The sequence below is a fragment of the Atheta coriaria genome, unplaced genomic scaffold (genome assembly GCF_025399875.1).
Source record: "Atheta coriaria isolate IRGN ID8LTWV9N9 unplaced genomic scaffold, Caltech_Dcor_3.1 hic_scaffold_5_pilon, whole genome shotgun sequence".
Classification (NCBI taxonomy): domain Eukaryota; kingdom Metazoa; phylum Arthropoda; class Insecta; order Coleoptera; family Staphylinidae; genus Dalotia; species Dalotia coriaria.
The window spans coordinates 2659774-2687338 of NW_027045447.1; the positions used below are offsets into that span (position 1 = coordinate 2659774).

The 27565-nt window shown below is 38.2% G+C and overlaps 1 protein-coding gene across 1 annotated transcript; it reads left to right on the top strand.

Moving 5' to 3' along the window:
• Nucleotides 1-22939: 22939 nt before the first annotated feature.
• LOC135792066 (uncharacterized) lies at nucleotides 22940-24963 on the top strand. The gene is made up of 6 exons (XM_065302690.1): nucleotides 22940-23097; nucleotides 23158-23475; nucleotides 23530-23699; nucleotides 23776-24651; nucleotides 24712-24842; nucleotides 24897-24963. Exons 1-6 carry the CDS (start codon nucleotides 22953-22955, stop codon nucleotides 24961-24963), a joined length of 1707 nt encoding a protein of 568 aa, XP_065158762.1. The 5' UTR covers nucleotides 22940-22952.
• Nucleotides 24964-27565: the final 2602 nt, after the last annotated feature.

Below are 27565 nucleotides of genomic sequence, written 5' to 3' on the forward strand. Positions count from 1 at the left end.
ATTATAGATTTTCAATTGTTGGCGATGTGTACATCTTCACATACTATAATTAATTTAATTTAGTAATGCTTAAAACTTGCCGAGTGCATTGGACACAACTCAAAAGCAGCTGTGAATAAATTACGACTGCATGGCTCTCCTGCGTTCATTACACATTTGTTGATATTAAATAAATAATGCTGTGAGCCAATCGCCGGCCATGCCAATCGAAACTGTGGCAAATGCGTTCCGCTGTTTTACATTTTGATTGTGTTTAATAATGGGCGCGATCGACGCTTATGAATGCTTTAATGGCCAATTATTCACGTGTTGTTTGCCCTTCGCAGCGCATCACAATTTTGCGCACCGCCGCACGCGTTGCGTTTGCGAAATATGTGTGCAATCCGGTTAGGAATTAACAAACAACAATAAAAAATGTTGTATCGATACGCGAGTAGTATACGCGCGCAGTGTTTTGATCGAATTATGTTATGTTTTTAAAAGCATTTTGTGTTGTTTTACGCGTTTACGCACGACATGCCGCTGTAATTGCGGGGTAATAGATTTTGGTGAAAGAACGGGGTGCACGGCGCGCAAAAGAAGCGCAATTAGTCGACAGCCTGTTGTCTCTTCGTCAACGTCAGTGATAATCGCTCTGGCGGTGCGTTCCGTTACGCTCGACTGCAATGAATGCTACAAATCGATTGCAATTTGCCCTCAGGACGAGCGCCAGCGCCAACCAGCCAAGCGGGTTGAATTATATTTTGTAATGTTGAGCGCTTTTTTTCCTACTTGACTGTTTAATGAAAACGTAAAAAAAATTAAACTGCAAACGAAGAAGAAAACATTCAGCTGCACATTATACAACTAGGGAATAATAATTTGCATTTAACTCGCGTGTGTGCTTTTTTTCTTCTCTTCTCTGGTCTATGGAAGCTATCAAACGCGACAAATTACACCCTCGATCTTGAATGCGTTGAATGTGAAAGCTCTCGGGATCGCGCAATCATTATATCAGCACGATATCGGCGGCGGCGGTGGGCCTGCCATCCGAAACGTGTTTTTGTTTAAGCAAACCAATTACCGCTCGAAAGCTCCGACCGGCCGTTCACACTATAGGGGGAATGAAAGCCTCCGAAGTGACGTGTGCAGTCGCGGTTATTAAATCGAAGAGCGGATATCTTCGAATTGATTGACTCTCCTCTCCTCGTTCACGGAATGGACGGAATTGACGAATCAACGAGTTAAAGTGAAATTGTCGGTTCGACGACTAATGGTCTGACACTCGACGCACCTCGGCGTCAACTATCCGTGCGCCCCGCATGTGTGTGTAAGTGTTTACTTGCACGCCAAACCGCAATTACTGGAGCGCTCCGAAATCGAATCACCATAATGGTCGACAGTTTGCCACCGCGCGCGCGTGGGTGGTAGTGGCGAGGTCATGGAGTCCTTAAAGGCGACTGGAGTGCGCATCGCAAATCAAGCCGGGGTGATTATTTCAATTTCGTTGGTTTGCGCTCGCGGAGATTATTTTCCCCTCTTCAGCAGTTGATTGGCTACAATCTAGACTATGGAATAGAATAAGCATAGTTATTTCCTGCTTTGTTTTGTTTATCTTTGAGTATTGTTGTATTTCTAGTTTTGTTATTGTTTTCATTAGTACTCGTAGAATCTCAAATTTTAGGTTAGTATTTTCGTGCACAACCTAAAATTTACACTAGTTGGATAATATACGCCTTTGCCTTTTTTTTGCAAACTGGTTATTAAAAGTCAAGAGTACTATAGGTGAGTTGTTTGTGCTTGAGACTCTATTACATTGTCGTGCGCGTGCACGCGTGCGGTTCATTTGCTTGCTATTATCCTCTTCTCCTTCTTCTTTGCCTAGAGTACTATACCTACAACGCGGGGCAACATTTTATTTAGTAAACTACCCTCGAGTTCTTGAGCTCTTTAGCCCGCCGTTCGCCCGCCGGAGAGAGGCAAACGAAATTGCGGGCCTGCAACATCGGCAGCGGCGGCAATTTAACCGTCGTAAAACGCCGCCACCACCACCACCACTACCACTCCTTATACCTGCAAAGGACCAACTAGCTTAGGGGTGGATGCGTCCAGCGTACCTACGCGTACCGGTACTCGTATTCGCTCAGTGCACGCTTACTTTCCTTACCGGGCGTAATAAGTGATTGGGAGGCTGGCTGCAGGAACGCTTCCCGCGGGACCAGAGGAGTCTTAAATGTCTCGATGATTCATGCGTGCAAAGCAAGGACATTCAGTGAATTGGATGAATGCGTGCGCGCAAATAAAAATACGCACATAGATTACTTTTGCATTTCCGGTTTTTTTTTTGCGGTGTAGGTATATTAAGTTGAAGTGTTGCGCTTAACCGGCTTAACCACGTTTCTACCGTTTCCGGAAACATGCGGCACCCGAGGTGGTAGCAAATCGCGGACGCAAATCACACGACCAGGAGACGACCTGCGGGACGCAGAACCGCAAACCTCCGGCGACCGCACACTGTCACCGAGATCGTTTCGATATCGCCCCGGCTGGCTGTGGCTACACGGAACTGCGTTCTTTCCGCCGGTCGTTTTCTCCACCGTGCGGCGCGGTGCACACTGCATTATGAATCGAGTATCGGTTTGCACCTGGGTACCGCTACGTGCCGATCGTAAAGTGCGGGACGTGAGGGCGGCGGCGACGATCGGGTTTATTTGCCCGCCACTTTCATAATAAATGAACGTCGACAAGATGGAGGAACCGGTAACATCCGGTTTGGAATTTGTAGGAATATTTACATTGTTCGCGTTTTGATTTTTGGATTGAATACGAGGCGCAAATGTAGTTTATTCTCTTGCGTTGTCGCGACGAGACACTGACGAATCGAGCATATTCACTTTCCGACATCGAAATAAATTTTTATGCGAGTGACTCGGCTTTCGAAAATCCGTTTGATGTCGCGCGCCGCGCGCCGACAACAACGAAATTGCTGGCAAAACGAAGCGCGGCCGCGTCGCGTCGCGCCGGGAAATGAAAGGAGCAAAACAAATGCAATTGCTGCCTGTGTTGAATTTTTGTCGATTTCGCCAAGTCCAAAGACCAAAGACAGAAAGATGACGTGCTTTTCCTATATTTTTACATGCAAAATATTGCATCTAAACAAATTTTCAATTTTTCTGTAAAAAAATATACAACTTTGACACAAATAGGTACATAATGGCAAACAAACGTGTAACAACGTTTTAGTATCCCAAGGACACACGCAGGACAAACGCAGTACACCGCACGCACGCAGGCAGTTGATGCCACTGCTGCTGGAGGCGGCGTAATCGGCAAGGTACGGCTAAGGAAACTCGAGTTTATCTTCGTTTCATGCGCGGCCTAGCCGTATTCCTCTTATAAAAGCATAAAACGGCGCGCAATGTTTTAAGCAACGTTGGTAGCATTGGCGGCGGCGGCGGCGGCAGTGGGTAGAAACGGATGATAGTTGCGCGTCGACAAAACGCAAGACGGATGGGCCGAGCGCGCCGTGACCCGGATGAATGTTTGATGCGAGGCAGTCGCAGCACTCGGCGGCGGCGGCGGCGGCGGCGGCGGCGGCGGCGGCGGCGGAGGACGGGTGAAAACGCCGGTGTGCCGCCGGTGTACGTGTACGTACAAGCACAAGTGGATTGCCACGTAGCTCAAGACAAGGCATGTCTTATGCAGCAGAACGGCTGCATGCATAATCTAGGATCCGCCGCCGCCACTGCCGCCGACAACGCCGTTCGCGTGTTCGTTCTTCTGGGAGCGCAGTGAAAAGAGCAAGCTTTGTTCGCCGTTTTCTACGATATCTGCATTCCTTCAAGAGTCGCAACCGCATTATGCGCTTTATTTCATTAATTACAAAACAAAATTCTACACGTTCATAAATCAAACAGTGATTAATTTAATATCCGGATATATTCACTATACACTAGTTAAAATAACATATTTTTGCTTCTAAGATCAATTTTAGCCTAAAATAATATTTGTTTATAATAATTGTAATGTAAGCCGTATTAACTCGGCGCACGTTTGGTTGGCGCGTCGCGTTGCGCATCCGCCGTAGATTGGCGGGTTGGCGGGCGTTCGCCGCCGGTGCCGCTGCTACCGCCGCCAGTTTCGGTCGAGCTGCTGTCTGCATCGCACCATCCGGTCGGTCGCTCGCAGAATTTCGTTCGTCGTGTACGTTCAGAATGTGACGCGCGGCGCAACACACATTCGCAGCACGTGCGATCATTTTTCTTCCAGTGATTCTCACAACCAGCTGAAAATAAAGCAAGCCGAACTTTTTTTCTCGGTTTAACCGCACGGATTATTCGCAGTGCATAATAGTGAATTTTCATCTAACACAATTGAACTTTTAATTAAAACTTAAAAAAAAAATGGCGTTCAAAAGGAAGCAACCGAATCGTACGTTGAGTATGGGAATCATTTACATCGCAACAATTATCAGTCAAGGTAATATTTTCAAAAAATTTATATTAACAGGTGTTTGGATTTTTTCATTTCCGTCTGTTCATTTCCGGCAGTTGTCATCGTAGCAATTAAACCTCTCACGAAGTCACCGTTACTTTTTCTCGGTAACCTCTAAAAAAAAAACGTCCGAAATTCCCACCGGAAACGCGACTTTGGACTTCTTTTTATAATAAACATTATCAAGTTGATGCTAAAGTTGAAGTTGGACCTGGAGTTGTGTGTTTTATTTTATTTTTTCGCACACAAACTTTCGAGAGTTTCGAAACGACTCGAGCGCATCGTCTTCGCCGCGCTTCGCGCACTTAAATTGCAAACAAACTCACGTGCAATTTCGCATTATTTACTGTTATTGCCCGCCGCCGGAAACACGTTCGCGTATATTTTTTTGCCTACGGGCGCCGGCGCCGGCTTTGCAATTTTAATAAGCCGCGAGCGCGCTGATTATAAATAATAAATACACCTCCAAACAGCGACTGTCTATATTTTTCGCTCGGGTTGTAGAGGAGGCTGAAGAAAAAAACCTCTATTTGTATACTAACAAATTCAAGAAAAAAAAAGTATAGTTAGCTGTGACATGCTTTTTCCATCTTTACCGGACTCAAGTTAAGTTTAAAATTTTCAAGAAATAATGCATTTTTTTGAAATATACTTTATTTAAGTAGTAGTGTTACATCGTTTTCCATCTTTCGTGGGAGCGTTAGCGCCGTTAACAACTATAAATTGTGAGCTAAGCTGGTGAGCCTGCCGATGCGATGATGTACGCCGGTGTTGGCGGGCGGGTGCTAAGCTCTTCGGGAAAATCCACACACGGCGTGTGGCGGCTCGCACTAAATAACCGGTGTGTCGCGCGCGCGGAGGTGGTCGTACTCCACCTGAGAATGAATAATTTCGCATTATTTCTCGAGTGGCTCTCGCGGTTCGCTGCAAACTTATTAATATTAGCCCTTTCTAGGCGACAGCATAGATACGGAGTGATGAACTAAGTGGATTTTGTAATAATCACCTACTTTGTGGCATTTTCTTACCGGGAAAATCTAAATTTTAATTTTTAATTAAATATTTAAAAATATAAATAATTATTTATTGATTAGTTTGGTAGTGTTGTTGTTTTGCTGCCAAAATGAATATTGCTCTAGATTACGTCGGAGAGCGAAGCACATTTTATTGCGCGAATAAAACGAGTTACGATTCAGGTGGGAAATGGCCAGCAAGGCAACCTTAGAAAACGATGTGTGTGGAAATGTTTGCGTGGGTGTATGTGTGTGTGTGTGTGTGCTTAGGAAGCTGTGCGCTGGCGATAAAGTGCCCTCCGCCGCCGCCGTATGCGCCTTTTTTAACGCCTCCGCTTCGCTTGGAATAAAAAATATCAGGGCGTGAATAACTCACCGAACAAAACAATGAACTCGGCTCACACCCGCGCCGCCGCCGAAAACTCACGCCCAACAACAACAACACCGTCAGCGAATGTTTTATTCAACTCTGACAGGGGCATGAGCATTATCGAAAACGGTTAACGAGTTTCAAGTCCACTTTTCGGCGCGTACTGTAGCCGCCCCGGAAAACTATACTCTCGCAGAGAACTGCGCGACATTCTTCATGAATATTTAGAACGCGGCCGGACCGGCAGCCAGGACGGCGGGTTTCAAAGCGCAAAACTGCACGACAAACGGCGTATCTAAACAACTAATTTCCATGCTTATTTATATACAATGCGGTTGCGTTTGTTGGCTACCCTGGTGATAGTTAGTGTTGATGGTGGACGCATCCGACCGGCACCTTTGAAGGAAACCACCCTCGCGCCATGGTCCTGCTCTCGGACGGCCACTTTATTTGCGTGTTTTATTCAAATCTAGATTGCTCTCTTAAGCTTTCAGCACTAAGCACTACTTGCGATTATTAATTCTTAATGTATTTCGTCTGCGGATGGAACGCTAAAAATAAATGTATATGATAATAATTTACAATCGGGAATTATTATGTACCAACCGCCGTACCAGGCGAATAAAACGAAAAAAATTAGTTGAAATTGTGGGCGGCTTTTCACCGGAGTTGTCACGTCATGTGAATTAACGTTACACAACAAAGGACACTCGGCGAAGGTAACTAACGAGATTTCTATTTATTTGTCGTGTGCGTGCATCAATGAAATCAGTGGAATAAAAAAGCCTGAAACTAGCGAGCGGGCGAAATCAATTTGCGTCTGCATGCGAACCGATGTAATTTTCATACGCGAGACGGCGAACTCGGTTTGCAATCATGTTTTGATGATTAATCGATAATGAGAATGGGAAAAATGACAAAATGTTGCGACACAGTATAGTACAATTTTATTTCACTGCAGCACATCAAAAAAATTAAGTTTTAGATATTTTGCAAAAGTTTTAAACGCTTTTCAGTAAAATTAATTTTTTAAAGTATTTTTTACATTTTTTATAATTTTATGTAGGTTTTTAAGATTATATTTTTAGAAATGGCGATAAATTCTTTAGTGGGCGAAGAAATAATGCGTGTGTAACGTGAAAGAATAAATTTTGATGCATTTTGAAGTGCTGATATCGCCCGAAGCAAGGATATTCATTGCTCCGGAAAGTAATCTAATTTTATATCCTGATTCCTGATACCGCACTGAATAACATGTAGAAATATACGCAATAGCAGTGAAAGGATTTTATGTTAGTATGTGGTATGCATTCATCCCTTCCCCCTGAAAATATTTCCAAACTTTTGATTAAATCCACTTTTTAAAATAAAAGTTTTTCTTGTAGTCAAATTTAATCAATTTCTTTCTCGCTGCGAAAAAAAGGGTGGCACACCACTGTGCGCGTTGATGATAGCGTGTCGGCGCAGAGATTGCCAGCGACGCCTTCATAAATCATTAATATTTCAACCAATTCATGCAATTCCCGCTTTTAAATGGAACGCAGTGTCAGCCAGTGCATCGCGCAGTCACACGAAGACAGCCTCCGAAGTTGATGTTGATTGTGAATTGCGGAATCGTGAAGAAAGCGGCCGGCATTGCGTGTAATGCACTCTCGGCGATTATCTCGTGACATCGCGCAATTAATTCGCAATTCGCGCGAAATTCAGCCGCGCTCGCTGCTTTTTGGAATCATCAGAATGTCTATGAGTTTTTGGCGGTCGGGGATGGCGGGCGCACTTTTCCTTTACATTAATTAAACCAAGCCGTTGCGCATTTTGGTTATGCGAGGGTGAATAATTACCACAGCGCGCCGGAAACAAAGAAACCACGCTCAGTGCGGGGGCGGCGATTATTTTCGCAGTCTACACATGTCTTAATGAAAATCATTTATCATTACGACGGTCATCGATAGCTTTTTTAAAATTTGTTTTCCGGCGCTAAATTAGTGCCCACTTTAGGGCAGCGCGCACGGTGTGCGCCCGACCGAGGGTAAATTATAAAATAATTCGTATAACATCGCATCACATCGCATTATAGAGCGCGCGTGCGGCGCGTAACGTTATTACGAAACAGTAATATAAGATTAATGATGTTAGCGGCCGAGCGCGCGCGAGCGCAAGTGCGCATTATCCGCTTTTCCATTACGGAAAATGCTCTTTAATGTTATATGACACCCAGCGATAGACTCGCACTACTAATACTACCTCAAACCAAAGCTTTTCACGTCCGTATACAATTTCATTGATTGGTTTCGAAAACAAATACTATTGATTTTAAACGAGTAACGATTTATTTCGATTTAGCAAATTTTTTTCAACAAAAAAAAAATCTACTGAATTTATTTTTATCGTGGTAACGTGATAAGATAAATTTGTTAAAAAATTGATTTTGCTAGTTTTTTTCTTTATTTTCGGGGTCAAAAAGCAAAGGATTCGGGGAGATTTTGCTCCATGACGCGTGGAATAAAAGGGTGGACAATGTGCACTATGCAAAATTCAGCGCGTAACGACAGCCGACCATCGAGGCCATTCGACAGCATCCAGATAGCATATACCGGCACTGGCCGGTACTGAAAAGGGAAACAATGTGAACGTTGCACACCGCACACCAGCCAACACAATGACTTATTATAAGAGCGCATAAAAAACCACTATCGCAGATATGCCAACTCATCAAATGGTTACTGGCGTTTTTTTTTTCTCTATACGCTGGACGATACTCGACGTGCTGGTCAGTGAAAAAAGTGAACAAAAAGCGATGGGGTTGTTTTGGTGTTGCTGGATTATGGATGGTAGATGGATGCGCGTTGGTTTTTTTTTTCCGCTCGCGCTTTGTGTGTAGGCGTGCGATCGTACATATTCTAAGCGCAACACGTTTTGGTGTGTTTGGTGCCCGCGCTCGTTTCGGTTCGTGGAGGGTGAACAATTATTCGCGCGATGGCGGCGCGTCGAGACCGCAAATGAACGCTCGTTAACATTTTTATCGGCGCGACGCGCATTACGCCGGAGCATATGTGTTGTTCGGACACGGGTTTCTGCCTCCCGTTGCCTATGCCTCCAACAACAAGAGCTTATACAATGCGATGGGGGCAAATGTCGAGAGGCAATCAAAAATTCAACGCTCGTATTGAAACGGAAAAATAGAAAAAATCGCGATTATTTTAAAGCTCGGTTGTGCAGAGAATTTGAAAAATAAAAGTTTTTTCTCTTCCTTGAAAAGGTAGATGATTTACATAAAGATCCCGCGAGTGAATTCAAATTTTACGTGTTACATGAAGAATGCATCATCGGAATAACATGCAAATGAGTTTCTAAACGTAGCAGCTGATGCTGGTTGGGCTACTTTGCCCACTTACCGAACAAAAGTGGCAGGCGTTCTGGAAAAACGAACGACTAGGTGGATGATCTGTGGTCATTTCATTGCAAACCGTCGCACGGCACGGAATAACGAGAAAACTAAACGAGAAAAGCGAGAAAACGCCGCCACCGGACTCCACAGCACTCGCCTAACAAACGGCCGTGTAGAACAGAAGGGTGGCGGCGGCTGTTGGAATAGAAATGGGAATGTACCGCGTGTTTGTGTTACCCTCGGATGGACAAGAGTGCGAAAAGAAAATTATCTGGACGCCACCACCCCCTTGCAGAATGTCTCTCTGTCTCAATGCGAAACGGTATCATCAGTCAACTGTTAGCTCTGTGTTGTTGCTTGCGTAGAAAAAGCCCAAATAGGGAACTACTGCCTGCACCCTCAGATAGATTACCACGTAATCGATGTGCGCAATCATATCCAGAGGGTGGAAGCGTGAAACAAGCAACTAACTCTATTTAAGAAACTAATATTGATCTATATATATAAAATTTGCGTGTCACAGTGTTTGTTTCCATACTCCTCCGAAACGGCTTTACCGATTTTTACCAAATTTTATATGCGTGTTCAGTAGGTCTGAGAATCGGCTACTATCTATTTTTCGAAAAAATCAGATGCATGAATTGTTGATACCTCGCACAATGTATAAAAATAGAACAGCTAGTAATAATCAAATCTCTACGTGCCATGAGAATCATTATTATGTTGATCTCTAAAGTACTTCCATATCAGGTATTTTTATTTTTGTAGCTATAAGTGATGAAATTTCAATTGTATTAATGGATAGATTACTACTGAGTACTTTTTATCAACAAGACTTGAGTTTTTTTATACACACCAAAACACTTAGGTATCAACAGTTTAAGTAATATAAGATAGCCTATCACTTTCTTTTGCACATATGTCAAAGGAAGCTTTAACACACACAAATATAATGTTGTGTGTCAAACAAGTGTGCTAATGGAACTTTCAGTGGTCGAAGTAGCTACCCACATTAACATCTATTTAAATTGTCATTTTAATTAATTCTTCGTTTATCTGCTTTTTTTCTTCCTATCAAAAATTGCACACTCCTTAAACTTTCTTCAAGCATCTGTTTTTGAATCCTCTATTTACATTGTTTCAAGTACATACTCATCCAATCCATTCATCAATCTCTAACATCTTTCATACAAGTTTTACTCCAAATAGCTCATCGCTAAGGCGACATCAAGTCACACCTGTAAGCATTGCAAGGTATGACTTAGTCAAATGACCAGAGATATTGTTGTGTCCGTGTTAGCGTATTTTTCAAAATCATTTAGAAACAAAGTTGCAACATCAAACAAAGCTCGGAGTTGACTCTGCAATGAAAAATTTGATAGAAAATGCATATAATTTATGAGTTTACATGTAAGTATTTCTTACTTTTTCTACGACAAATTCTTGCCTCTTATTTCGAATATTTCGTACACTCGTACACACGTCGAGCACTTGTTCGGATTCAATGCAATCCAAGAGATTACCTACACATTGCAATAAATAAACCTGATGCAGTGGCACCATTTCTGGAATTGCATCTGATAAAAACTAATCCGGTTAATAATTATTCTATTAAAATACCTGCACATCACTAAAATGCTACTAAATTCTTAACACTTTATTCTATTCATCTGGAGTCGAATTGTCAACAAAGTGCGTATATCAGGCGGAACTGCTTGATTCAAATGCCATTCGTTTATCAGTTTTACTTCAATAGGAACTTCATTGAGTTTTATATTTAAAGTGTGAATATCGAATCCATTCATTTTTTGAATTTTTAAAATGTTTTAGAGAAAATCCACTTGGAGTAATAAAATCACCGTCATTTTGCCAAAATTTCATCTAAACAAAATACACAAAAGATTTCTTATATGCAACTATTAAACCTGTTTAACATACATCGTATTCAGATTGTAGCGATATTATCAATTGTACATTGCTGTCAACCAGCAATTTCAAGAAATCGTCAACAGTGTTCGCGAGTGGATGTTGAGTAACAATATACTTTTTAGTCTGTTGATAACCATCTACAAATAAAACGTTGATATAACAAGAGTCTTCCTTATCCAGAGGCCGCAGAAAAACATAGCATGGCGGATCAGGCCTGATACTTTGATTGCGGCTTTTTTCTGCTTTGTTGTGATACAAAATAGGACATTCGGGTTGACAGTAAACTAACCACATTGATTCTAAAATATTTTGCATTTTTGTGTCAATTTTTCATCATCTAATGTAGAGTAAATGATGGGATAGTATTCACATAGCATGCATGTTGCGGTATACTACTGATATACTCTACTAAAATAAGATGAGCCAACAAATACTCTTCAACAGTTTCAATGCAATGTGATCGCTGGGTTCGAAGTGTTTGAAATGTCTACCAATGTAAACAAACAGACAAAAATGTCAAGTTCCTCAAAATTCTGCACTAAAAGTGGATGCTGTAAAGAATGCTCAATCTTCTGAAGACATTGGAAGAATGACGTAAGATTATGCGGATACATCGGAGTTCCTCGTTTTATCCAATTTGTAAAATGGAAGAAACTAATCTTTTTTGCACGAATACTTTGTTTAACTATAAAATTATGCATTTCATAGTTGTGGAACATTTTTACGGACAAAGCCGTAACTTCAATATCAAAATAAGTAACGATTCTGTTCCTACGGAAATCAGCCCAGTATTTTGACAGCCTTTCCTAAAAATTCAAAGTTTAATTAGGTCGGACCAATATAAACTATTATTAAATACATTTTTTATATCAGCCAAGGTCGCAAATAGAACGATGGTCTCTACTGCTTCTCTGATAATCATCTCCCAAAAGTAATAAAGATTTGGAGTGGATGCCAGCGAACATAAAATATAAGCATTTCGGCATAATGTGCTCTACAAATTAACATAATTAAGTAAATAATAACACTTTACATAAATAATACGTACTGCTATGTAACTAGCATTGAAACACTCTGGCGCTGTTTCCACAAGATGATATTCATTATTAACTGGAGTCAATTTTACAATTTTTTTATGTTGCGCAATAAAATCATCCCCTTCAGCAAGATCCCTCACATATTCATGCAAATCGGCTAATGCAACAAAACGAGAACATTTTTCATTGATATTTGCGGCCGACTTTGTTTTTTTCATAGGAAGTGGTGGAGGTATTACTTCCGAAGTTATGTAATGTGATGAACTGAGCAATACTGGTATTTCAGAATACACAACATTGCGGTTGTTTGTGTGGCTCATTCCTAATGTTAGGTATACATAGGTATACATAGCATTTCACTTAATAATTAATATTTTGAAATAAATTATAATTTTATTCATCCCGCGACTTCGTCCTGGTACCGTTTAATAAAAATGTAATTCGTTTTACTCCCTTGTTCTAGATATAGTAAGTGCCAATTCTATCAATAAGTTGGTAAGTTTAATTTAAAGAAATTAATTATATAAAGAATTGCTAATAATGCACCTCAGCGTGCCATCTTGGATTCAACTATTTAACTATAACTATAATTGAATCTCATGCAAACTTTTATCCCATAGATAAGGGATGTCTTTAGAGTTTACCCGGCAATTATTCAAATATTTCTCACTGTAATAACAGATTTTGCAATTCATTTCTATATTATAGATTTTTACTTACTTGGTAAGTGTAGGTCAAATTCTCTAAATCTTTATGAAAAAACTTTTCACCATTAATACTGATTGCAAACCCCTGAAGAGGCCCATTTGTTTTATTTGGATGTTTCCATACTAAATGCAGAAATCGCATTTAGTTGTGGTGGTTGTGGAACTGTGTATTATTAAAGTATATATTTTAGTATTCTTTCATATTTATTGCCACTGTTACCTTTTACTAATGTTGTTTCACTTAATACAGTTTCCGATGCATTGTGAGGTATTCCCTGATTCTGGGCAATTATTGATATTGTATATGTTTTGTTATATTTTAAGTCAGTTAATGTCAGACAAAACATTTCCGGCTATATTTCACAAAAACTTGTTAAAACTGCTACGTTTTGAAATGTGGTTTCTTTCTCAGTATTATAACCGTATTGTATTATAAATGTGTCCAATTTTCCAGTTGGAGGATAAGGTGCACTCCATCGAATGGACAAAGATGTCTCTGATAAACTATATACATCAGCAAATGGTATTTTATTTGGAACTGAAAATAGAGTTATACTTATTGTTAATGAAATAAATCTATTATCTAAAATATACTAGGCCGGCAAACTTTGTTCTGCCTCGCTTTTCACGTGCAATTCTTGTTCTTTTTCGGTCCTTTCATTTCGCAATCAACACAGATCCTAGTTGCATTGCTGGTTTTGTCGGATAAGATTTGATCGTTTTGGGTCGCTGCATGGGAAGCTACAGAGCATACACAAAGAAGAGACGGAAGAAAACTCGTTTGAAGTATCTTCAAAAAGTTTTCACTTCAAAAAATATTAAAAAAGTATCCTACACTTACTATGTCCCTGTTTGAAACAAAACGCATCCAAGCCGGACCATTGTGACGGACTTTTTGCCCCCCAAGACGATCGCTCACGACAACTGCTCACAGACGCTGCCCGCAGTCGCCATGCGCGCACGGACGGTTGCTGCACTGTTTAATTTTTAAAATTCTTTTTTAACAATGAATATGGTATGAGAAAATAATTTATATACAAATATATAATAACAATTAGGGGCCTCAGCACGCTAATGATGTTTGATTTTTCAAAATAAACTATTTGTTCATTCTATCTTAATTGTTGGCAATAAATATAACTCTTTGAAGTTTCACTTCTAGTATACTTTCCGCACACATAATTTTTAATAATTACGCTTAAATAAATATAATATATGAATAATTGTAAATTTGCCAATCTCCTTAAATATTGCGTATTATTCATTGTTTTTTAATAAATATAAAAAAATTAAATTGTGAGCAATTGTCCGTGTGCGCAATTGTCCGTGTGAGCAAAACTCCTGTGAGCAATTGTCAATGTGAGGAAAAGCCATGTGAGCAACTGTTCATGTGCGCAGTTATGACTGTGGGCAGCGTGATAAGTAGTTTCTCTGAATACTTTGTGACCAAAATGCCATTAACGCGCGTAAACACGGGCACACTTGAGATCAGACTTATAGACTCAACAAAAACTTTGTACTGTTGTACTGTTGTACTGTACTGATGCCCTTATCGTCTCTCATTCGAAGAAAGAGAATCAATGCGCGGGAAAGTCAAAAGAACTTGGGCATAGCCAGACAGTCATGGAGAATTTTAATGCAGATAAAGAACTTAAGGAAAGAAGCTTATGTGAAGATGCGCACGTATTATAGCAAGAAGCAGAGCAACACCGTGAACGCTATAAAACATTTTCGTCAATACCTAAGCGGACGCAAATTTACAATATTTACAGATTGTAATTCCATAAAAGCTGCACAAAAGAAATGTGATTTAACACCACGAATACATCGATGGTGGACGTATTTCTTACGTTTGCATTTTAACATAGAGTAAAGGGGAGGGAAAGCGAATGGCACGTAGATTTTCTATCGCGTAACCACCTAGGCGAAAATAAAAACCCACCGCGAATGGAAAATAGAAAAGAACTTAAAATTGTTAACTTAGCAGAACTACAAGACAACTGGCTACTTGCAGAACAGTTGAAAGTGAAGAGATTTCGAAATTAAAATTAGACTTAGCGAATAACACATTAGACAGAAAACATAGCGGTGACATACAGGTTAAGATCGGGCATTCTTTATCGACATATCCAATACCAATAATTCCTCACTCCGGTAAGTGGTCGGTCATAAATAACCATGGAGTCAATAATGCATTTAGGATCGGATAGGGCAACTCGAAAAAATTTACAGGAACACTATTGGTTTTCCAAAGGTATGGCACGACTTGTCCAAGCGTTTTTGTAGATAACTGCATCACTTGTAAACTCCAGTAGAAACCAAATTCAGAGCGGCAAGGTAGACAGAATTACACCTATTCCAAGACTACTACCGGTAGATACTTATTTACATGTGTGACGCGACGGGCAAGCTAGGCAAGCGACAGGCGCACTTTCGTATTAATGGAGCTCTTTCACAAAATTTGTTTTTTTTCTACATCACTCAAAAAATATCAATAGCAACAGCTGTATCGACGCGCATTAAATGAGCTGTATGCTTTGTTTGGTGCTACTCCAACAAAAGAGTATAGCCGACCATGGTAAAATGTTTTACCAGTAATGATTTTAAAACTTATTGTAATTCAAAAATATTAACCACATCTTATTGCGGCAGGAGCATGTCGCGCGCAAACGGCCAATGGATAGAGTATTAGGCGTTTTAAAAGCAATGTTAACGGCAATCGAAATTACACCAGATAAGAGTCGCTGGCAAGAATGAGTTAGGAAATATTCAATTAGCAATTAATTTGCACAGTGTAAAACTACAAGGCAATCCTTAAAACTCTTAATAGGAAAGTAGCGAGACCGTTGGCAATGATGGTAGATAACGCGGGAAAATGACACATAGATGTAATTTAATTCGACAAGTGTAGCGACCGTCGAATTCAAAATTGGCAAAGTACGAGAAGGCAAGATTTGACAAGACAAAGCAAAAAATAAAGCGTTTTCCGGTAAATTTGTGCTCATGCAAAATGAGGAGCGTAATCAAACTAAACTGAAGCCAAGTATAAGGGCCTTGTAAGAGTAATAGAGGTACCTACTTACGATAGTAGTAGATACAAATTAAAAGTCGTTAAGTTCGAGAGAACGTACAAGTACCTTTCACGATCGACTAACAAAAGATGCCGGACGCACAAGTCGCGGCAGAAGGAATTGTTAGAGCAATACTACGTAGGAGTATTGGAAGAGGGTGCACAGGGAGTGTAACCGCTGCCAATACCTTGTAACAGTATATAGAAGTTTTGAAGCATGGGAGCAGTTTGTAGTTTGATGAATGAGTATAATGTGTACCATTTATGACTAAATTATTTTTCTTTTTGTTTAGATTTGTGTAACGTGTGACCTAATCCCATTTAGGAGTGATGGTTGTGAACACCAACCATTGTAGCGGTAGTTGAGTGATTTACTTAACCATTGAATTGTGGTTGTGTGACGCGAGACCTAATCATTGGTGTAGTAGTTTGTGAACTGCCAACCATTGTAGTAGTTGAGTAGGTTTGCCAACCATTGGGTAATGGTTGTGTAACATGAGACCTAATCATTAGTGTAGCCAATTAGTTGTAGACTACCAGCCATTGTAGTAGCTAGGTAAATTTCAACCATTATGGTAAGTTTTGAAATTGTTTTGAAGTCAATCATTGTAGTGATTGTGCTTGATACTGGAAATCATTGTTGTGGTGTGCAGGGTTGAAAACCATTGTAGTAGTTTTGTAACATATTATTTCAAGGTTTATGATTCAAATCTAGTAGATTTATTTTATACAATGTAATATTGCTGCATATACGAGATATGACAGAGATGTAGTCAGAAGTGACCGGTGATTAAAATTTTTCAGAACTTAAGATTCTGAGAGATTTACTTTGTTTGGCAGAATAAGCCAGGACGTGTGTGCGCAGGATGGCCGTGTCGAGATTCGAATACGAACAAGGACGCCATCTAGGCATAAGAAGATGAATCAGCTAATAGAGGTGCAGTCTTGCATCGATGTGGTCTGGAGTAGTATTGCCTCGAGTAAAGGCGACAAGCGCAGAGAGATTCGAAGGTTTCGGGGAAAGGCGGTATGTGTAGAGACACTCACTCTGAGGCACCGTTGAGCGCGCACCCAGAACTCATCCCGTTACGCCGATTCAATTCGTTCTGTTTAATCTAAGACATACTTTGTTTTTATGTAATAGAAGTAAGCGTAATTTAAATTGGAGATGTGTTGTTAATGTAGTTTAGGGAGGTGTATCCGACATCATATATAGAAAAATGAAACCCGTTTCGCCTGGTCAGAAAGCTATCACATAAAGAAAACGGCTAGACCAGGGATTGGCTGTTGATTTTTTTAGCAGTTTTTCTAATACTCTGTACAGAAGGTTCTTACGGAAAAATATTGGGAAAATGACTCAGAATGATTGAAAAAAATAAAACCCGTTTCCCGTTGTGCGCTTAAATATTGTGAGATTTCAGAACGCATATACAAACTTCCGCATGACTGACTTATTTAGTAAGAAGCTGTGGTAATTTGTAACATACCCGCCATAACAATATTGACCGGTTGATGTTTTTTTGTTTGGAAGGAAAGTCGCTTTCTCTGTCTGTCCCTTTGTATGCTTAAATCTTTGAAACTACGCAACGGATTTTGTGATGCGGTTTTACTTCCGTGTATGAAACCGGGGCGGGTCGTTAGCACGATATTGACTGGCAGAGAATGCCTTACGGCATTAAGTCCGCCTTTTGTACAATATTATTTTTTTGTGTAATAAAGTTTAAATAAATAAGGCGGTACGAAGTTCGCCAGGTCAGCTAGTATTTATATATAAAAGAAAGTCGCGTTGGTTAACTCCGGTATAACTTCAAAGGAACGGCTAATCCAATTTAGCTAAAATTGGTGGAAGGCAGCTTAGGGCCAGGGAAGGTAATGGGATACTTTTTGAAATGAAAACTTTTCTAAAAGGGCACTAAACGACACTAAAAAGAGACAAACATATTTGCATATATGGATTATCTTGCGGGAGAATAAGAGAACGCAAATACAAAGTTTTTTATTATCCGCGTCACCTCTTTGTGCGATGCTTCGTAGCATAGACGTGTGTATGTGTGTACGTGTGAGTTGGGATTGACGATTTAAATATTTTTGTTTGGAAGGTTACTAGGATACTTTTTGAGTAAAACTCTTTTAGAATACTAAACGACACTAAAGGAAACAAACATATTCGCTTATATGGTTTAGAATACGGGAGAAAAAGAGCACACAAATATAATGAAAATATTTCTAATTATCTCCGTCTGCCCACTTTGTGCAATTCATAGCTTCTAAAGCATAGACATTACGCGATTCGTAGCGTTCTAAGCATTGGCCCGATGCGTGAAACGTTACATTTTTATAGGAAACCACAACCCAAATCAGTGTTACGTAAAACGTTGATTGTGCACTTGAAAAATGTTCAGCTTAGAAACAGCGCCATTAACCGCGTTAACTTCTAAGGTTGGAAAGAAATATCTCCCTTCCGCCACTTTTTGTCTTTTGATTTTCGCGGCTATGTACAAAAGCTATGTACTAAGACATGACCTACAAAACTTGACGCTATGCATGATTAGTTTGGATATTGCGTTCCAGCAGTTATAGACGTGTAAACATAAGGTTCACTAACGCCAAAATTCGCGCTATTTTAAAGTTTTCCTTCGTTAAAGGCAAATCCGCTGAAAACGTTCCGTGAGATTAGTAGTTGTTTTTGGGGATGGTGCTCTCTCACTTCAAATCACGGAGGAATGGTTTCGGTGACGATTCAAGGCCAGTGAAAACGACACCATGGATAAGCCAGCCGGCGGAAGACCTGTGTTGGCAGAAATACCGATAAAATCATGGGAATACCACAGAGGTATTGTAAGTTGCCGTCTAGATAGAAACAGATTATCGAACAAAACGGCGCATATTTGAACTAAATCCGATCACTGTAACCCTTTTTATAAAGCATTGAATAAAGAGAACAAAAAGCGGAAGGGAGATATTTGCCAACGAATATAGATGTGTTATTTACTTGAATTTTATTATTTATTTGAATTGGATAAATATCAATATTTGTTGTTTGCACAAGAATAATATACGTTTGATAAGGCATTCTTTGAAAAAATATTATATAAATAAATAAAAATACTGCGAAATATTGATTAAAGTGATATTTTCCTGGAATGTACAAGTTATCAATGATTGATTAGATAAAAAAGTAAAGGTGATAACCTATGCCTGTGCTTTAGAAGCAAATTAGTATTCAAAATGAGATCGTTCATATTACTCATATTTCATACTTTAACTTTCTTATAAGGTGAATGGAAAGACACAATTGTTATTTTGCTTTGTGTTGCACCAGGTTTGGAAAGAATGCGAGAGTTCATTGCGGCATTATTGTCAGTATTGATTACAGCGACGCAATTTACATGGATCACTGTACCAGCATGATTGGACCCTATTTCAGGTATTTTAGTACTTATCTTAATATATATAAATCTCATTATCACAATGTTTTTGTCCTCAATGGACTCTAAACCACTTAACCGATTATAAGCAAAATTCCGCACACAATAGTACGGACAGATAGAATTAGAGAGATAGGATAGTTTAAATCTCAAATTATAGTCCTTAATTTTAATTTTATTTGCTAATTATTTGTCTGTTGTTATTTTTACAAAGTTTTCTGTATCCCGTCTCACTCTTTGTTGCGTGCTTCTTGGCTCCTAAGCATAGACATTATTAGGTTGAGATTGACAGTTGATGTTTTTGTTTGGAGAAGGGAAAGTCGCTTTCTCTGTCTGTCCCTTTGTATACTTAAATCTTTGAAACATAACCTTGGATTTTGATACATTTTACTTCCACGTGCAGAAGCTGAGGGGCGAAAGTCATAAATATATATATAAAAGAAAGATCGTGTTGTAGTTAACTCCAGTATAACTAAAAAGAACGGATAATCCAATTTAGCTAAAATTGGGTGGAGAGGTGATTTATGGCCAGGAGAAGATGGGATACTTTTGAAGTAAGAAAACTTTCTAAAAGGGCACTAAAACGACACTAAAAGAGACAAACATATTTTGCGTATATGGATTATCTTGCGGGAGGAGAATAAAGAGAACGCAAATACAAAAGTTTTCTATTACCCCCGTCTCCTCTCTTTGTGCGATGCTTCGTAGCATAGACGTGGGTACGTGTGGGTTGAAGTTGACCGGTTGATGTTTTTGTTTGGAGAAGGTTACTAGGATACTTTTTGAAGTGAAAACTCCTTTAAAGAACACTAAACGACACTAAAAGGAAACAAACATATTCGCTTATATGGTTTAGCCTACGGGAGAAAAAGAGCATACAAATATAATGTTTTCTATTATCTTTTTCTATTTATCACAAAGAGGAGTGTGCGATTCGTAGCTTCCCCCTAAGCATAGACGTGCGTGTGTTTGTACGTGTTGGTTGAAGTTGCCCGATTGATTTGTTTGTTTGAATAAGACTTAGTAAGTGTAGGATAGGTCAGCTAGTAGTATATTAAAATTCACCTGAGCTCACGATTCAATCTACTTGCACTTTATTTCCACTATAAACAGACTTTCCATACTACTAAAAAATGTAATTTTATGAATTCATTGGGGTAAGTTTGCCGCATGGCAACGTGATGCACCGAAATCGAATACGCAGACATTAGCTTTACCCATGACTAAAGTCCGTGACTAAAATGTCACTTTTCGGGTCACAATACCGTGAAAACGTGGCACTTATATGGTTGAACTACAAAAAATATTATTAAACACAAATAATAATCTTGCTTTAAAGGTAATGAAACCCTGCGCTATCTTGATTTTAATTGGAAAAAATATGGGTGGGATATAGAAGTAGCCTACAACGCAGCGTATGGTCCAGTGATGGATTATGCTTGGGAAAGTAATATTTTAATTTAATATATTTTATAACACATTAATAATAAATTTTCTTCAGTGTTTCCAATTACTATGACTAGATCGGCACAACTTACACAAAATTATAACTTTGAAAAATTAGGAGAAATTAATATCAAAAATAGTTTTGAAATAAATTTTTCATTTTTGGGAAAATCAAGTGCACAAATTTACTTATGTTCAAACCCATTGATAAAAAGAGGTGAATGCATTATTTTTATTGTGGGTGGGTGGAATGGAAAAGGAAGTGTTTTAAGACGATGTAAGAGAGGTGCATCTCCTACAAACTCTGAAGATCGATTAAGAGGATGTGAAAATATTGTAAACAAGGTATGCTATATTAAATAACCCTAATGAAGTTTATATAGGACATTTTTAGATTGAACATACACCATTATTGTCAACCGAGGAATGGAGTCAAATTTCAGTTCGTTTTATACATCGACAATTACAAGTAATAATCAATAACGAACCTTTATTATCATACTCTACTAAAAATGCTGAAGAACTTAACAATTTAACAAACTTGTTCATACATTCAAATACCGAAAATGCGATGTGGAAATATCATGATTGTATGTAAACAAATTTTAATGCATATATATTTAATCAAAAATGTTGCATTTTAGATACATATTATGAACCTCAAAAACCAATTAATAATTTTATTGCTAGTAATTGGTTTTATATGGATTCTAGTCACTTGTGTATTTCGTTTTTTGCAAAATTCACCGATGATATTACAATACAACTCTATGATGTGTCGCACGACCTGATCAAAACTGAATACTATAAGAATGATCAAAACACACAATGGAATTATAAAACATTTTATTCAGACGTATATGAAGATGCTGAATATTATGTACGCATTTCGTTTAGCCCTAATAATCAGGTAGCAATCAGAAATATTGTTCGGCATTTAGACTGCAAAGGAAGTAAAACAGACAAATTTCATTTTTCATCATTAGAGTACAACTTTAATTCAAGAAATATTATCAAATGTTCATCTCTTCGACACAAAACCACACAACTTAAAATTTCATTACCAAACGAAAGTACTGGTGTTTTCTCGAGTGATAATCAGAATCGTTGTAATATATGTACTGAATTCTACAACACTACAGAATGTCCACACAAAATAACGTGTAAAGAGGAATCATGTTTTTGTCAAACAGGATACACTGGAAAATACTGTGACATGGGTAATAAGAATAATTTAAAATGAGGAATAGATATGCAAACATTACTGTTTTATATTGTTTCAGTATGCGACATTGGAAAATATGGTTGCAAATGTGCATTTGATTGCGGAAACTGCATTTCAAACTTTTGCAATCATGTAAATGGTGAATGCTACTTTGGTTGCAATGATTTAAAATATGTTGTACCCTTCTGTAAGAAAAGAAATCTACCAGTGTTAACAAGGATAGCATCAACTCAAACTAATTGTGTCACAAATTGCACAATTACAATCTACGATAAAGAATTAAAATATGATGGTACAATTCTGTTTAGCTCCAAACAAAGTTAGAAACTTAACAATTATTTCCTCATCATCAAGTAAACTTAATGTTGTCTGGAAAGCACCAACACCTGTTTTGGGTATTATTACCAATTATGTGGTCACATGGATGGTAACTGGCTTATACCCTAATTTAATATTGTCTAATTATCAAATTGTAATTTCAGTTTTTTGATAAAAGAGGCTGTAAAATAGCAAATAGAATATCAAATATTCAATCAACAAATATAACATCCCTTGCAATTGAATTAAGTGATCTTAAACCATATTCAACTTATAATATAACAGTATCAGCAGTTACCAAGAAAGGTCAAGGAGACATTGAGAATATTTTAGGATTTACTGATGTAGCTGAAACAATTGACATAAACACGTTTAATCGTAAGATTATCACTTTAGAAACTTCAATTCAGATAGGTTTAGTTGTTGATTGTGAACATTGGAATGGTCCAATCTATCTCAATGCATATGCTATTTGTATGAGTGAATGGTGTGAAGGACAATGGGTTAATATTACAAAGCACATGCAATGGGTTAATATTACAAAGCACATGCAATATAATGATATTACTACACTTGATAGTGTACTTCCATATACAAATTACAAGTTAGAAGTAAATATATTTGGTAATAAAATGGATATAATTAATGATTATAACAAATCTTGGTCAACTGTCTGGATGACATTATCAGGTGGTATGTTCACTTTGCCTTAGCTTAAAAAAATTTAAGTATTGAATTTAATGCTGATTTTAGTACCAAATCAAATTCCATTTGCGGAAGTATATAGCTTATCAGAAACAAGTTTGTCACTGAGGCGGAGTCCACCTTATCCACCAACTGGAATTCTGGATTCATTTGTAATAAAATATTATTACACTTCAGAAGAACATAGCGCGCCCCAAACTTATATTAATTATTTGAGTCCATGTAAAATATGGACAAATATGTATTGCACTACATTAACTAATCTTATACCCAACAAAAATTACATAATATCAATTGCTGGGCAAAATCAGGGTATATCAGAATATGGATTAGAAACAATTTTAAACGAAACCACATTGATTGGAGGTAATTTGTGTAATATATGCAAAAGCATTGTTGATAAAATCTTATTTTAATTAGTCCCGCAACCTCCAGTAAATTTGGTTGCAAATTGGAATGAGTCTCGATTTCTGGAGTTGCAATGGCAACATCCCAATAAAACAAATGGACCACTTTTAAAATTTGAAATCATTGTGAATGGACATCAATATTATCACGAAGTACCAGAAAATAAGACATATACTATTAAAGTAGTTAATAATCATAATATAGTTATCTAAATTCTTCAAAAAAATAATTAAATAATTTTTTAAAATTTTTTTTCAGACGCCATTTAAGTGTACATTTGAAACTCGTCAGACAACTGTTTCTATACAAACAATTAACTCAAAATTTACTTCTGCTTTGCTTACTCAACAATATGTTTGTCCAATTTTAAAACCATCTCTCACTGAGCCCTTTCTAAGACAAAATGACAACAATTCCATAACTATTTCAATGTCGAATATTCAAAATGATGAAGCAATTAGCAATTTGTACATAATTTTCCTTGCTGCAAATAAATTGGACGATACCAGCGATTGCAGAGAAAAATTAGGGGAAAATCATAAGTCACTTGTTCCAATTAAAGAGAAACAGAGATGTTGGATTGTTGGGCACTACCAGAAAAGTGAATACAAAGACATTGTCGGAACAGACGTAAATATAAACCTATCTCAAATACCAGGATTTAACTGTACTGGAGAGCTTTGTGAAATAGGCATATTGATTGTCAATGAGTTAGATGACCAAATATCATCTAATTGGTATCTGGTAAAACAAAGCAAATTGGAACATACCGAGTTTTCAATCATGTTCCAATTTTTCTTTCTTTTAACAACAATAATAATAAATATTATTCTTATACTCGTGTACTGGAGGAATATTCGTCCTAGAGAAGACACTAACACACCCTATCTTCGACATTCCAATACACCAGATGACCAACTACTTGCAATGGAAGAATTCAATTCTAGTGAAGATAAAAATGAGAAATGTTCCAGACTGGTAGCTGTACATGAATTTCACGAATATGTAAAAAGCGTGGCAAATGGGTACGAGTTGACCACGGAGTTTAATGAAATCGTTGCATTAACCCAGAAAATCGATAAATTGCGTCATGTATATTCAGCAGTAGAGTGTTTTGATGCTACTTACATAGCTGTAAGTTTTTATTAATAGGAATTACTTATGCCTTTAATTTTACCAATTTATAATTTAAAGAGTCCTTTTTATGACAAGGCGTATATTTTCTGTTCAGCTCCCTACGGTTTCTGTCACACCTGTTTTGGAGATGATCATAGAAGAAATAGAAAACATTGTGCTTTTTGCGAGAGCACAGACGATATAAAAATGTATGCATACTTTAACACTTTATATGGTTTAAAATTAACTGTAAATTTTTCAAGGAAAAGCTTTCAATATTGGCTGATCATCGCTCAATTGAATCAATTCTCCTCTCAAATATCAAAGTAACAGCTATAGAGTATACCCATTTAAAAATTACAAGATACACCATTTTCCGAGTTCAGCAAGCTAATATTGTAAAGACAGACTCGTTTCTTGCACTTCACAAGAATTGGGATAAAGAGATGGAGACGCAAATATATCCCGCAGTATAGATTCATTTCTGCAATTACTTCAGACGATAAAGACTTGCCCATCGTCCTATATTGAATTCTGCATACATTTGCTTGAAGCATAATGTATGCGCCGGTTATATTTATACTGGTTCATTGTATGCAACAAGCACAGCAGGAAGCTCAAGTGGATATTTGTCATCAAGTCCAAAATCTACGAACCCAGCGACCAAATTGCATTGACAGTGTGGAAGAATATTTGTTTGCTCATCTTGTTTTACTTGAGTATATCAGCATCCCACAACATGCTTATCCATCATTCCAACCCAAGCTGACGAAATGTTTCAACTGCAGCAAAATTGGACATCGACAAATACCGACACCCCTACGAAGCAAAGGCAAGACCAGTAATTCACCCCTCAACCATCCACATCGGGAGCGTCAAACAACGTGAGATGCTTCAAATGCGGCGAGACCGGACACTTCGCCAACCGCTGCAGAAAGAATGAGGGTTCCATAAAGACCGTCAACGCCTGTGCAGTTGATTTACCTGTATGAATACCTTTAAACATAATATTGATTCATTACCTTTCATTTGATTCGGGAGCAGAATGCTCATTAGTAAAAGAGAGTATTGCACGGAAAGAAATTTTATAATTCCGTAACACTGATTGGAATTGGTACAAGTAAAGTTAGTTCGTTTTGAGGCAAATATTATGTCAAGTTGAAATTCAAAGTCATTTTGCTGAGATCAGTTTCACGTCTTGCCTGATTTGTATTTATTTGATTCAATGGGTCGTATGAAGGTAAAAAGAGCATTTGAGAAAACGTTTACTCGTGTGTTCAGAAAACACAACTTTTAAATTAGAGGATTTTAGAAACCCATATTTCCTTGCTTGTCAAAAGCAAACTCGAGAGCGTGATAAGTAGTTTCTCACAAGATACTTTGTGACCAAATGCCATTAACGACACGGGCACACTTGAGATCAGACTTATAGACTCAACAAAAACAGTACAAAGGCGCCCTTATCGTTTCTCATTCGAAGAAAGAGAATCAATGCGTGTGAAATGTCGCCAACAAGGCGCGTTACTTGTTATGATACGAAGAATGGGGGCTGGCACAGCCGTCGGACTCGTAGTGTGTGTTTTTTTTCAAGGTTGTATACATGACGTTATGGTAGTGTTTTACTTGTGCAGGGTCGGCTTTATTGTTACGTACAAGTCTGCAGGGTAGTTTTAAGTACGTGCCGTACTCTTAATCGGCCCCGTTATCATTTTTCACACTTTCACCAAATCGACCGATTATTTTGCTGTTCTGTACACTTCCCTGTCTCTGCTTAACTTGTATATAATATCCTGCAACAGGTCAAAGAAGAGATTTTTGTTATTTTGAGTACTAATTATTTTTAATAAAATTGTATAATAAATAAACCCTATAATTATCCTACTCCTGATACTATTTTCTACTCATTCTCTCGCAGTGCAATGTTCTGAAGATTTCACTTCTACCACGTGTGAACTGCACACATGATTTTTTAGCATGCAGATATTGTATGGTCCTCACTTCTAATAGCATATTAAGAATCAAGTGAGTTAAACAAAATTGTATCACGATATTGATTGAGATCGAGCGTAACAAGGATTTTTTCTACTTCCAATTCCACGTTGAGGTTTTTGTATTTGAACTTTTGAATTTTATTGAAAAACAATAGTTTCACGAGAGGGTGAGTATTAATAACAAGCTACGTCGTAACACTTATTGTACGCTACCCTCACAATATCGCTTTGAAAACGATACTTTAACCAAAACCAGTGAGAGGTTAAACATACAATAAATTTACTGCCAAGCACTTATTATTTTAAGGCCTAAATTTTGAAATACGCGCACACTACTGTAAATGTAAGGTTATAAATATTTAGCGCATCCCGCCGGAGCCATTTTGAGCATGGGCAGCAGCTGCATAATGGGAGGTTGGCTCACGGCATATGGAACTTTAAATGAACTTGTGCTGCACCGTACGTCACCACCACTGCGAAGTTCTGCCATCATCAGCCAACCCGGTTGCAGCTTCGCGAGTGACATTTAAGAAAAAACAAAACAGGCAAATAGAAGTTTCGTAATAAACATATTCTATACTAAATGGGATAGCGACTAACCCACTCGAAAAGTGGGAGGGGTAGCAAAGATGGTAATTGGAGAGATTTATTTAGTTTACAATATTTTATTTCATAGAACAACATTTAGCATGTTCTATGTATTTACATAAGTATTTAATCAGAAAAAAAATCGAAAATATCATTTAACATTGGTATTTTTATTTGATACTTTCCCCTTGGCTTGATGGGTTTGAGCTTGCTTGTTTTGGAGACCCCCATTGGGCCCAATAAAGTAATCCAAAAAATTATCTATATCATCATGCATTCTTGCAAGGTTTCGCTTATACTGTTCGTCGTTGTCCGGCAAATTAAAATTACGAGTTTCTATTGCACTTGCTATA

What these genes read in the sequence shown, in the direction of transcription:
- LOC135792066 (XM_065302690.1), top strand. Translation starts at nt 22,953, where the DNA reads ATGCAATATAATGATATTACTACACTTGATAGTGTACTTCCATATACA. An exon ending in CTGGATGACATTATCAGGTG is followed by an intron (nt 23,098 to 23,157) that starts GTATGTTCACTT and finishes TGCTGATTTTAG; the next exon opens with TACCAAATCAAATTCCATTT. An exon ending in TTGATGCTACTTACATAGCT is followed by an intron (nt 24,652 to 24,711) that starts GTAAGTTTTTAT and finishes TATAATTTAAAG; the next exon opens with AGTCCTTTTTATGACAAGGC.